This window comes from Callithrix jacchus, chromosome 2 (assembly GCF_049354715.1).
Source record: "Callithrix jacchus isolate 240 chromosome 2, calJac240_pri, whole genome shotgun sequence".
NCBI classification, from domain to species: domain Eukaryota; kingdom Metazoa; phylum Chordata; class Mammalia; order Primates; family Cebidae; genus Callithrix; species Callithrix jacchus.
In genome coordinates, this window is record NC_133503.1 from 167,204,432 (window position 1) to 167,218,126 (window position 13,695).

Below are 13,695 nucleotides of genomic sequence, written 5' to 3' on the forward strand. Positions count from 1 at the left end.
TCCTGTGGCCAGCATGTCACCTCAGGCACACACTGTGCTCCTGTCACTCCTCACCTCTCCAGATTCCACCCTTCACCATGAAACGTGTAGGAGTTATGCCCTCAGGGGCAATGCGCAAAGGACAGAGGAGGAAGAAGCCACTGGATACACGTCTCCTGTCTTTTTAATGGGAAATATGAGAAGAATTCTGTGGGTTTCAGAGAGATTTCAATGGAATCAAGACCCCAGTGATGACCCTGCTACCTCTAGCAGTGACTTCACTAACACGCCCTTATATGTATCCTGCTTTCCTGTCTCATTCTCCCCACACTCTCATTCCCACGTCCAAATAAACCGCTTGCACCCAAGTCTTTATCTCTGGCTGTCTTTTGAGGGGACTCCTCACTATGAGCGGCATCAAGGCTCAGGAGGGGAAGTAACCTGTGCTGGGCCACACGGCTCGCATCAGAGAAGGCGGCACTCTCTCCCAGTTCTTCTGTCTGAATCCAGTGACTCTCTTTCATCTTCTACTTTCAGGTGTGCACACAAGGTTAAGAAACAACCATTCTACCTTTTGCCAGTATACAGACATAGAGAAACGTTCAAAAATATGTGTTTGAACAAAAAATTAAGAAATAATACTTACCTTTGGTCAGGGTTACACAAATTATCTCCTAGGCTACCATAAAATCATAAAAAATTATGCTTTATTTTTTGAGACAGACTCTAACTGGGGTTGGAGTGCAATGGTGTAATCTTGGCTCACTGCAATCTCCGCCTCCCTGGTTTAAGTGATTCTCATGCCTCAGCCTTTCAAGTAGATGGGATTACAGATGCCTGCCACCATGGCCAGCTAATTTTTGTATTTTTAGTAGAGATGGGGTTTCACCATGTTGGTCAGGCTGGTCTCGATCTCCTGACCTCAGGTGACCCACCCGCCTTGGCTTCCCAAAACGCTGAGATTATAGGCGTGAGCCACTGTGCCCAGCCAAAACTATACGTCTTGCAAAATTTTAAAGTATTACATCTTGCTTTGCTGGTGTTGTCTAATTTATTGTGTAAGTAAATTATAAATATTAAGTTTTGCCCTAAGTTTTACTGATAAGAAAGCTAAAGTTTTCGGATTTTCAGTGTAGCACATTTAATTAGTATTGGAACCAGGATTAGAATCTTTTTTATTTTAGGTATATTCCAGGCTTTGCCTACAAAATCTGCTCAATGGCACGGACATTGATTATCTTCAATGCACAGCATTTTTCTGGGGCTTTGCAGTGGGCATTATAAAAAAAAATTCTTAGAATCTGTTCCTCTCTTTTCCAGTACATGTACCACAATTTTCCTTTGAGTATTCAGTCTTCTTGAACACTGAATCCACATACTCCAGGTTTGAGTGAACAATCAGTTGTTAATTCCAGAGCTTGGAATATGATCAGTGCCTGACCAATCCATGAATTCTCCCCACCTGGGCCACAGTGACTGGTGCAGAGGGTGGAAAGGGACCTCAGCCTGGACAATTAGAATAAATATTGAGACTTTGCTGGGTCCGTGGAGAAAGTCACTCTCCTTCCTAGGGAGCTAGTCTGGTCACTGAAGGTCTTGACTGCCTGGTGTCCATTTCGCCACCATCTGGGAAAAGCCCATCTGAATATGAAGCCACTAAAGCAGAGAGACGCTTGGAGGCAGACTGCTGAACTGACACGGATCTAGCCTTCCCTGAATTTAGATTTGCTGATGGACTTTACAGTTACCAGAGCTGATGCATTACTGCCTCATCTCCTTTCAAGCTTCTGACACTTGCAATTTAACAAGTCCTGTGTGAAACACTCTGGACTCAAGCAGTAAAGAGATTCAGTGCAATACCTCACTTCTGAAGAAACAAATGTGTGCTTTCCATTACCAAGAAATAGGCTGGGAAGTCAAGACACAGAAGCAGAGCTAATCAAATCTTGGGAGAATCCTTTGTCCCAGCTTCAGAGAGCCTTAGGAATGAGGTGCTGAGCCAGTCTCTTTATGAATGCAGAAAGCAGCAGGCCTCAGACAAGCCCTATCACCTTTACTGTAAAGAATCCCAACTCCACAAACATTGTTTTCAGACTCCTTCACCAGCCACCACTTCCATTAAAATCAAATGGCAACTAGAGTTCAGGAAATACCTTAGCTTGGGAATTCTTTTTGTTGACCTTTGTTTTCTTTCTCTCTTTCTTTAAAATTACATAGCAGCACTGAATTGAGAATCAGTGCTTTAATATCTGTAAAAATTTCCAATCACTCTCTACCCTCTGCTAAGTTGAATAATAAGAAATGGAGAGGTAGATGAAAGAAAAATGTTGAAACCAAACCAATACACTTGCCCCAAGGCAATATGGATGTGAAAGAAACAATGGGTTGTCCTTGTTTTTAAAAGGTTTTCCCCTGCTCCTGAGAAATGGCATCATCAAATATTTACTTTCATATATGTCTCAAAGCCAGGAGGGCAAGGTTCATGCTTGAAATGTAGTCAGGCCTATCAGAAATGGTACCTCTGGAGTTTTCAGAGCCTAAAACAGTCTCTGCCTGTGCTGGGGAAATGGAGAAGAGGTATGTGATACAGACAGGTTTACCGGACCACCCACCAACAAAGAGATGTGGGGATCATTATCACCCCAAGTAGACACACAGGCCTCCAAGCCTGTGTTGGCTCTTAAATATACAGGCAGTAGAGACCTAGAGGTGACTCTCCCCATCGTCTTACATCAGGCTTGGAATTCTGAGCTCTACACATTTGGCTTTTGAATGTGACATGCAGACTTACCTGATAAATTCCACAGAGTAGTACTGAATAGGGGTGCCTCCTTCACTTGCTCCAGGTTTCCAGGACAGGGCCACCTCAGAATCCGAAACCACAATGACGTGTGGCTGCTGGGGAGCTGCTGGAGGCAGGCAGTAATCTAGGTGGGATGGCAAACACAACTATATTAGGCTGGTGGCCTCAGCCACTGGAGAGGTTTAATGTAATACATAAACAGCACGAGTACTCCCTATACCCAAAATATCTCTGTTCAGAACAGCCTGAAAACCCAAACCAAACAAATACAAAAACATAATCACAACTTGATCACCGTGTAAGGTTTGAGCCAATGAGAGCTGGTCTTCCCTTCTCCCCCCTGCCCCTCTGACTGCAAATCCAATTAATTATATCCCAGCCATTGACCCTAGGACACACAGCGTAAGTTCCCTAGAAAATCTTCTATCACATTCTCAATTCCTAATAGCCTTCCATCTCTGTTTGCATTGTCAGAACTGATATTTACCTTCAAGGAAAATTAAATGCTTACATTCATTCTTTATGTGTTTTATCCCTGACAATCAGAATGCATAGTAACCGTAGATCATTTGGGAAATGCCCCCCTATGTAAAAATGTAGGAGTCACCCATGATCCCCTCACCTCAAGTGACCGCTGTTTCTGATCATGTCCAGACTCACATATTTCCCAGCCTTTGTTCACACTACTCCAACTGCCTGGGAGATCTATCCTGTCTTTTCTTCCTAGCAAAATCTTATGCATTTCTTGCAACTCAGGCTGAAGGTAGGACTCTTTGTGAAAGCCCCGCTGAGCCTGGGCCAGAGGAAGTCCGCCCTCCTCTGTGCTCCACAGCCTGCTGTGCAGTCCTTAGAAGTGCTACTGCCTCTCATTTGCCATTGGCTTCTCCTTCCGCAGTGATAACCATCAACCCACCTTTGTACCCCACTACCCATCTTGGTGCCACCTTAATAAACATTAGTTGTAATCTCTTTGCCTATAAATCTCTTCTCCTATGCCCTTTCCTCACCTTCATCATTCCTACTTACCTGTCGGATCTCCGCTAGCTGTCATCTCTTCAGGGAAGAATTCCTACAGTGCTGAAACATCTATCACACTCTGTGACTACACACTAATGAGAAAATATCTTGACTCACCCCACTAAGTTCTGAGAGGGCAGGAGCTGTGCTTGCTCTTGTTCTCTGCTGAATTCCCAGAGCCTAGCACATAGTAGGTCTCTACTGATATTTGCTGAATGAAAGATGCATGGATATCAGTCCACCACCTATTAATGAATTTACCTTGGGACAAAGTGGTGACATGCCGAGGAGAGCTCGGCCGCCCTTTGCCAGCCTGGCTATAAGCTGCTATGCTCACACGATATTCAGTGCCCGGTTTCAAATCTCCGATCACTTCCTCCTGTCAATGATCAAACAAGATGTCAATAATCAGAAGATCTGTTTGGGCAAATTGTACGATTTCCATGAGGTTTATATCTTGAGGCCCCTGTGAAATTGCTTGGCACAGAGAATGTTTTGCTTTGTCTAGGACTGACCCAGTTTTAACCTTTGCCAAGAAAAAATTGCCATGATGTATTTCCCAAGGCTGGAGGATGAACCTTTATTGAAATCTATCCATGGTCCTAGAACTGGATACATTCACACTAGCAAATGTTACTGTGAACATCAGAATTCTTTGATCAAATTATTAGGCTGCTAGAAGGCAGGTAATGATTCTTCCCTAGGCTGGAATTCTCCAGTTCCTTCTTTCCGTTTGCAGATTTCAGTTGCTCAGGGAATCACTGCAGCTGCACACTGAGGTCTTGATTTGTACCTATAAAGTAGGGACTGAAATTTTAGTTCTCAAATTTCAAAGAGCATTAGAACCACCAGGAAGACTTTCTTAAAAGTGTGTGCGTGTGTGTGTGTGTGTGTGTGTGTGTGTGTGTGAACTTCCCCTGCACAAAGGGCTCTGAGCAGGAAACCCCAGCCAAAGAAGGCTCTCTCCACCTTGAGCTTTGGCAAAAGTGGTGCATCCCCTAAGCTACAGCGCTAAGTAGTCATTGGGAGCCTGGGTTCAAATGGTGAGAAGCAGTAACACATTATAGTGGAAAGGGCACCGGCATTGCAGTCAACCAGCCCTGGGCTTCAATCCTGATTCTGCCACTTATTACCAGCTGTGTGCTTGATATTAAATTCACTAAGCCTCAGTTTCTTCTTCTGTAAGATAGGCATGACATATAGCCATCTTGCATGATGATAGCATTTGAGAGAATGTGTGTCAAGTAGCCAGTATGGAAGATGTGCTCAGGAAATGAGTGGTGATTATTGTCTTGGGCAGGTGGGAACCTTCCTCTTCTCTGCTTCCAAAGGCTCCCTGACTACTCCAAAGGCCAAGCTCTTCCTTTGACACCTTCCTGACCATGCAGACCTGGTGGTCTAACTCTGCTGAAAATTGTGCCACTACTTTAGCACATTTACATTGTATTTATTAAAAACTGTTACTATTTTTCTTAAGGGATTATAGGCCACTTGAGAGCAGGGATCATGTCTTATAACTTCTTCACAACCTCTTTTGCCGACGTTTGAACATTCAGTGTTGCTAAGAAGAATTAAGGGCATCCCCACAATTTTTTAAAGCATTCAACAAATAATTGTTGAATACTTAACACAGTTCTTAAACCCTGATTACATATTAGAATCACTCGGTGATCTAAACAATGGTGAACTCCACACCAGCCACTTAAATCAGAATCTATGGGGGACAGAACCAGGCGTCTGTTTGTGTAAAGCCCTCCAGGTGATGCAGCCAGGTTTGTGAACTGCTGGTCTAGGGCTCAGCTCACCTCTCATGCCCTATCTGTTCCCCTTCCTCTCATTGTCCTGATCCCCAGACGTGCCAGTATCTACCAGACCCTTCTGTATTTACTATGGTCAAGACTCTCCCACCTTAAAAACAAGAATTCCCGACCACACAGGCACCCTTAGCTCCTCTCCTCAGAGGCAACATCCTTGAGGTTCTCTTTGTGGCCGCACCTACTATTTACTCCTGAACTTATTCCCTCCTGGCCTCTCACAACAAATCTATTGAGATGTTCTTACCAAGACGCCATATCATCTTTGTAGCGAACCCAGTGGGTGCATCTCGGTCTTTAATGACTCGTTGCATCTTTCAGTACTATTGTCCACCCTTGCTTCCTTGGTCTCTTCAAAATCATGACTCTGCTCATCCGTGGTCACCTTCTACTTCTCGTGTTGCTCCTTTCCAATACCCTCCCTCCACCCCCTTTCTCTGCTACGTCTAAGGACTGGTCTTTCCCAGGAGTTCACCCCGTCACCATCTTCTCTTTTCTCTCATAGAGGCTTGCTTGGGTAAACTCATCTACCAGTCCCTTAGCTTCTGGCACCATCTTCAGGGTAACACCTCCCAACTCTGAACCTCTAGCTCAGGCCTGCCTCTTGGTCTCCAGGCATGGATTTGTGAGTGCCTCTTGAACATCTCTACCCAGCGACTCCCAAGCAAGCCAGGTGCAACATAACCAAAGCTCAGCTAACCACTCCGCCCCCTACTACCAAAACTAAACAAACTAAGCCTCTCTGCTTCCCTTCTCTCTCACTCATTACCCAAGGCCAGAATTCTTGATGCTTTCCTCTGAGTTCCCCCTTCAGCCTTCACCACCATCCAGTCAGTTCCCATGCAGCAGATTCCACCTCTTTCATATCACTTGAATATGTTTCTGCCATTTCATCCTTACAGCCCTTGAAGACCAAGTTCTCATAAATATGACAATGGGCTCTGATTCCTCTGCCACTAATGCCGCCCTGCCTGTACCTCCAATCTGGGCTCCACAGTGCTTTGCTAATTATCTTTCTAAATCCCTAATCTGATCATGTACTTCACACTTTAAAGCCCCTCAGAAGAGCATGTTCCTGTCCTCCTGTTTCTCCTTCCAGCATCATCCCATACCGTGTCCCCTCCTTACATTCTACATTCCAGTCATACTTAAGAACTTGGCAGGGCTCGAATTTATGCCATTCAATGCCTCTGGGCCTTTGAACCTGCTGCTCCCTCTACCTGAAATGCCCTTCTCCCTACTCTTGCCTGGCTCACCCCTACTCATTCTTCATGACTCAGATCAGCTGAGACATTACCTCATCTCTCTGGCCCCGCCCCAGTCTGACTAGGTGTCCCTGCTCTGTGCTGCCCTGTTGTCCTTGGTACACCTCAATCTGAGCACCACTCACCTTGTATTTTAATTATCAGTTGATTTGTCACCTTGTTCCCACTTACCTGAAGCCAGTAAGCAAGATCTTATTCCTCTGGCATCTCAAAGCTTAGCACACATCTAGCAAATGTTCAATTACCAGACATCTAGCAAATGTTCAAGCAATGCTTCTTGATGAATGAATAAATGAACTAATGAATGATGAAAAAAAGAAATCAAGCCAAGATGTCTCATGTAAACAGATGACCTCATCAAGAAGCCAGCAGATACTACTGAGCCCTGCATCTTGACTCACGGCATCAGTACCCCGCCCCCAGGACCTGGATTAGCACTTCCAGGGACAGGACTGACTCTCTCTTGCCCACCTCCCTCTAACCACCTGCACCATACCTTTCAGACTTGCTCCCTTCTTCCATTTCCACGTCAGTGCTCAAGTTCTGGCCCCTTTGACTCCTTGCTTAGGGCACCTCCAGGAACAGGACCAACTCTCTCCTGCCCACCTCCCTCCAGTCACTCCCAGCATGCCTTTCAAACCTGCTCCCTTCTTCCATTTCTACCTCAGTGCCTGAGTTCCCGCCCCTTTGACTCCCTGCTTGGGTCTTCAGTCTGCCCCTCCCTCCCTCCCACCTCCGCTCTATCCTACATGTGGCTTCACAAGGGGTCTTTGCTGTACTTGTGGACCCGCCTTCAGAGCCCCTCTCCAGCTCTACTTCCTCCCATCTGAGCTCCTGAGCGTCACCTTCTGTCTCCAGGTTTCACGTCAAGTTTGGTGGTTAAGAGACCGGAGACAGCAGGTGAATCCAACTTTTGTTCTCACTCCCCTCCCAACTGCCAGGCTTTCCTCATGGAAGCAGAAACACTTTCAAACCAACACGGTGCTCTCCCGGGCTTTTGCTTGAGGATCCTTTACTACTAGGAAGTCATTATGCTGGATGAAGTATGGGTGGTGATATGGTTTCAGAGTGTCGTAGATATTGGTCAGTACCAAACACAGCTACCATTAATTACCAGTGATAGGGTATTTTCTCCATTTTAGGAACAAAGGGAAAGAAGGCTATTATGTGTAGCCTTATTTAGTTCTTCCTTCGGTTCTGTGAGGCAGGTGTAACTCTTATTTTCATTTACAGAGGCGAAAACAGAAGCCCTGAAAAGTTCACAATTTGCTCAAGCTGTGGTCAGTGGCAAAACAGGGATCTGAGGCCTTCTCCATTTAACATCAAGGCCCGAATTCTAACTGGCCAGTACACGTACAAAAAATATTAAATAGGCCAGGTGCGGTGGCTCACTCCTGTAATCCCAGCACTTTGGGAGACCAACACAGGTGGATCACAAGATCAAGAGTTCGAGATCAGCCTAACCAACATGATGAAACCCCATCCCTACTAAAAATACAAAAATTAGGCAGGCGTGGTGGCAGGCACCTGTAATCCCAGCTACTTGGGAGGCTGAGGCAGGAGAATTGCTTAAACTCAGGAGGTGGAGGTTGCAGTGAGCCAAGATGATACCACTGTACTCCAGTCTGGGTGACAGAGCAAGACTCTGTCTCAAAAAATAAATAAATAAAATAAAAATAAATAATGTTTAAATCAGCAACAAACATTACTTATCAAATCACTGAAAACTAGATTATTACTACTTTATAAACATGGAAGTTAATGTATCAGAAATTTAAATGTTATCACTGAAAACCAAGCAAAATCGTATTTGTAGTTCCATATATAGATTAGATGTGGAAGATCAGTGCTACCTTCAGCTTGGGTGCATTCTGAAGGTAGAGGGTGACCTTCCCAGACGCCGCTGTCTCCTGTTTGTCTCTTTTTCTGCACTGACATGCCGGGAAGCTGGCATAAAGGTAAAAATCAAGGGGACTGAGTGGTCAGTGCCATGGAAACATGAATTCAGAGACTTCACTGTCACCTCCTCCCCTGACATCTCTCCTTTCAAATGGAATCCTCATTATATTGTGACTTGTGATAACCCTTGCAATTTGTAGTAAATTACCACAAGCCATAAATCTTTGTATTTGTCCTTAAAGGATTTACCATCACCATTTCAGCCTTGCCTCAAACTATGGCAGATGCTGAACATGCTCTTTTCAAAGTAGAGAAATAGTCTTTCGCTTTGTTACTTGCCTTGTGGAAGTATGAAGACAAGTCAAGACATTTCTATCTCCTGCACTTCATTTCTACGCAAGTTAGTGAGAAACAGGGTTGCGGAAATTGCTTTCTTGGAGTAGAGGCTGGAGTGACCTCAACAGTCTTGCCTAGGCTCCCCCCCCCATTTTTTGGGTGAAGCTGAGTGCTTTGCTGCAAAGTAACCCCTACTTTGTGTATGCCTAGTTCTTCAAAACCTCTCTGTCTGCTCAACACCACTGGTGGCTTTATGTGAGCAGTGAATTTACATCCATAGAAGAGAAAAGCAAGGCTGGTCACTGAGCCCAGTGAGAAAGCTCAAGGATCTTTCAGGACTCTTGCCTTCTTCACAGATTGCCAGAACCACAAACTTTCATCTGACAATAGGAATAATTATAATTTTCATCGAAATCGCATTTTGGAATATATAAAATCGCTGCACACCATTGCTTCCTTTAATCTTCACAACAAGCCTAAAAAGTCAGTCCTATTATCTCCATTTTGTAGAACACGAGACTGGATGCAGAGAGTTTAGATAACCGCCCCTGTGGGCAACAGTGGCTCTGATTTCCCGCATGAAACACATTATGACTTTATATGGTTCTAACCACCTGGCTGGTAGACACGGCATAACTAACTAGTTCTCAGACCAGCACCTTGTTTTTCAGATGTTCAACTGCCCTTTCCATTCCCTCCATTCACAGTCTGTCACCTGAATGGCTCGTCCCCCAGTATCCATTCTCTCCTTTCTCATAATAGAATCCTCATGTTTCAGTTGGGCCACCCAAATACTACATTCTCAGCCTCCTTTCCTTCCAGGTGTGGCCCTGTGGCTAGATTATGTCTAAAAGGTTGTGAGTGAGAATGCTGAGGCCAACTTTTGGGATATCCCTTAAAAGGAAGGGGTGTGTTTCCTTCCCTCTTTTCCTCATCTATTGGCTACGGTGTGAATGTGGCAGCATAAGCCATTCTGGACCATGCGCAAGAGGGCACAAGGGGTTGGCAGAACCATGGGTTGGTTCTCTCCTGCCTACCTCCCTCCAGCCACCCCCACCATGCTCTCTGATCAAGTGAAGCCACCAGAAGGTGACATCCAGACAGTTCCCTGGGGGGAACATAAATGCACATCTCATTAGAAACACTATCGAGTTTCTGGCCTGTTAGACTTATATCTAATACATGACCCAATATACAAAACCAACCTGGGTTACCATGTAAGAAGAGCCCAAGAAAAGATGAGACTATTTTGTGTGTGTGTGTGTGAGACAGAGTTTCGCTCTTGTTGCCCAGGCTGGAGTGCAATGATGCCATCCCGGCTCACTGAAATTTCCGCCTCCCAGGTTCCAGTGATTCTCTTGCCTCAGCCTCTTGAGTAGCTGGGATTACAAGCATGCACCACCCTGCCCGGCAAATTTTTGTATTTTTAGTAGGGACAGGGTTTCGCCAGGTGGGACAGGGTTTCGCCAGGTTGGCCAGGCTGATCTCAAACTCCTGACCTCACATGATCTGCCCACCTCAGTCTCCCAAAGTTCTGGGATTACAGGCATAAGCCACCGCGCCCTGCAAGACTATCCTTTACTACATACTTTTCACTCTACATTGAAGAAATCATGTTGAATTGTTCCGAGCTGAAGTCTCTGACTCTGATTTCAGGCCTCGCCTTTACCTCCTTACATGCTGCTGTTCATTCTCCTCCTACTGCTAAAAATACAGATCATTTGGCTTCAGAAATAAGACTAGAGGCTGTCCTATTCACTAGTTCAGATGAACGCAGTTGAGAGGAGGCATGAATTGAATAGAGCACTAGACTGGGAGCCAGGAGACCCAGGTTCTGCTGCTAACCTAGCTGTGTGGTCTTGGGGATGCCACTGAGCCAAAGATTCAACACTGAAATTCTGTGATTCTTCTAAAACAACCTTCATTGATACCTAGTAAAAAAAAAAAAAAAAGTTGACCCTACAAGTTAAGACTGGGCCCCAGTTGCCTTAGTGGCAGTTGGGACCACCTAGCATCATCCAGTGGAAGGCACCAGAGAAAGAGAAGAGCGCTCTCTTCCAAGCATCCTTCCTCCAATGCTCTGAGAATGGCTGTGCAGAGCAGGGTGGAGGGAGGAGTTGTAGGGATTTCTATTACCTGGGTGGTCACAGGAAGTTATTTTCCAGAGTTCTGCTTCAGGGCAGCATTGGCTTTGGAGGCTGGACTGATTTTCCTTATGTGGATCTGTCCTGTGTGCTGCAGGAAAGCTTGCATCCCTGATGCTTGCCCACCAAACTGCCCCAAAGGGGACAAAGGTACCCCCAGTTGGGAACCATTGCTAGTCCATCCCTTCTTTTTTTTCTTTTCTTTTCTTTTTTCTTTTTTGAGACAGAGTTTCACTCTTGTTGCCCAGGCAGGAGTGCAATGTGATCTCGGCTCACTGCAATCTCCACCTCCAGGTTCAAGTGATTCTCCTGCCTCAGCCTCCCGAGTAGCTGGAATTACAGACACCTGCCACCACACCTGGCTAATTTTTCTTTCTTTTTTTTTTCTTTTGTATTTTTATTAGAGATGGGGTTTCACTATGTTAGCCAGGCTGGTCTCAAACTCCTGACCTCAGCTGATCCATCTGCGTCGGCCTTCCAAAGTGCTGGGATTACAGGCATGAGCCACCGTGCCTGGCCCCATCCCTTCATTTTACAGTTAAGGAGAAATTCTGAAGAGCTCGGTGACTTCACCCCTGCTCTGAGAAGAAAGCAGGAACTAGGTTCAAGTCTTCTGATTCCTGGTTAACTTTTCTGTCTCTAAGTTTTGGGTCAACCAGTGGACTCTGAAGCAGGGTGGTGCTGTATCCCCAGGGATAGCAAGACAATCCACTGAGATACCACAAGAAAACACAAGAACTCCCTATTTCTGTTTTATCTCCTCCTTTACAATTCTGAGATTTTATAATGTACATAATATATGAGTACAGTAGCATATGTATAATTTATAAATACACATATTTGGTGCATGTTCAAATATTTTTTAACTGATGGCATGCACGATCAAAGAGCGTAAAGACCACCACCCTAAACACCCTTTTCTAACTCTAAAAAAATTACCAAATTGCCCTGATTTGTTTTACTATTTTCCAGGAGGAAACCTACAGGATATTCTTTAAAGAAAAAGATAAGGTGGGCTTGAAATGATACCAAATTGGAAGCCTCTAGAGGGCAGATTATCAAACAATGCAGCCCAACTCCACATTATCAGCTGGGGTATTTTGGTTATTTTATCAGTTAAACCAGATTAACTGTTTGTCAACCCACTCCCAGGTTTGGCATTGAATCCAGAGAACCAAATCTACCGTTTTAAGGTAATTGGTCCTATCTTACTGAAACACAATCTGGAATTGTGAGAGGAAATAAGGGAGTGAGAAAAGAGGAGGTAAAAGAAGGGGAACTACCTCCAGAGAGGTGCTCACTAGTTAGATATTTTCTCTCCTTTTCAATCTGTTTCACCTACTCTTGATCCAGAGCTTAAATTACTTCAACCTTCAGAGAGGTTCCCCTTAACCCTGCTCTGCTGTGCGAGATGAAGGAGTGCCTGCAAGGATAAAAGTGGAGTCCTTCTAAACGATTAAAAATTCACCAGTAGCTTCAGCTGTCTGTGCTTACACTAGAACTAGGTGCTCTCTGCTGAGCCTTAATCAGCATGAGAAAGATGCAGGAAAATCAACATTTTGATGAAAAGAGATCCCCTGAATCCTGGGTTGGGACAGAGGGATAGGAGTTAACTTTTCTAAAACACACTTGCCTAATGATCAGGTTGTCCCTGGAGAGAGGAAATAACAGAAGCAACGTGAACAGAAGAAGAAAACTTGCATGGCTAAATCAACTCTGTAAGTTTTGGGCAGCAAAACTTACATATCTGCTGCTATGCACAGGCAAGGGCAGCAAACACACATCTTTGCAACATGAATCATACTGGCCACTTACTAAGCTCTTCTTCTGTGCCAGGTATCGTGCTGAAGCTTCTATAATCTTGACCTTATAACTCAGATCTTTATCTGTAGAATGACATTATATAGTACAGAGGTTCTAAAACTTGCTCTGTTCTTGCCACCCTTAGTGTGCCAGTAATGTTTACAGCATCTCTATGCCAAAAGAAATGCCTAACTATTCCATTTATTAAGTAGTTATATCCAAACAACTTGGTAATAGTAGTTGGTAAGGTTTGACTCTGTGTCTCCAACCAAATCTAATCCTTAAATTGTAATAATCCTCATGCATCAAGGGTGGGACCAGGTGAAGGTAATTGAATCACAGACATGGTTTCCCCCATGCTGTGCTCATGTTAGTGAGTTCTCACGAGATCTGATGATTTTATAAGGGGCATCGACTTCGCTCAGCACACATTCCCTCTCCTGCCACCCTGTGAAGAGGTGCCTTCCGCCATGATTGTATGTCTCCTGAGGCCCCCCCAGCCATGTGGAACTGTGAGTCAATTAAGCCTCTTTTCTTTATAAATTACCCAGTTTTAGATGTTTTTATTAGCAGTGTGAGAAGAGACTAATACAGTAGTTCACACAGGTGTTGCTGTTTTCCTCAAAAATGTTAAA

General features: G+C 44.7%; 1 protein-coding gene across 6 annotated transcripts in view; it reads right to left on the reverse strand.

Moving 5' to 3' along the window:
- EGFLAM (EGF like, fibronectin type III and laminin G domains) overlaps nt 1–13,695 on the reverse strand; it is a 231,329-nt gene that overhangs the window by 123,495 nt on the left and 94,139 nt on the right. For all 6 annotated transcript variants that reach the window (XM_078365554.1, XM_078365553.1, XM_035291649.3 and 3 more), the window contains 2 exons: nt 4,061–4,178; nt 2,771–2,906 (listed from right to left, as the gene is read on the reverse strand). In XM_078365554.1, the coding sequence (XP_078221680.1) occupies nt 2,771–2,906; nt 4,061–4,178 (254 nt within the window). The remainder of the gene's footprint in view (nt 1–2,770; nt 2,907–4,060; nt 4,179–13,695) is intronic.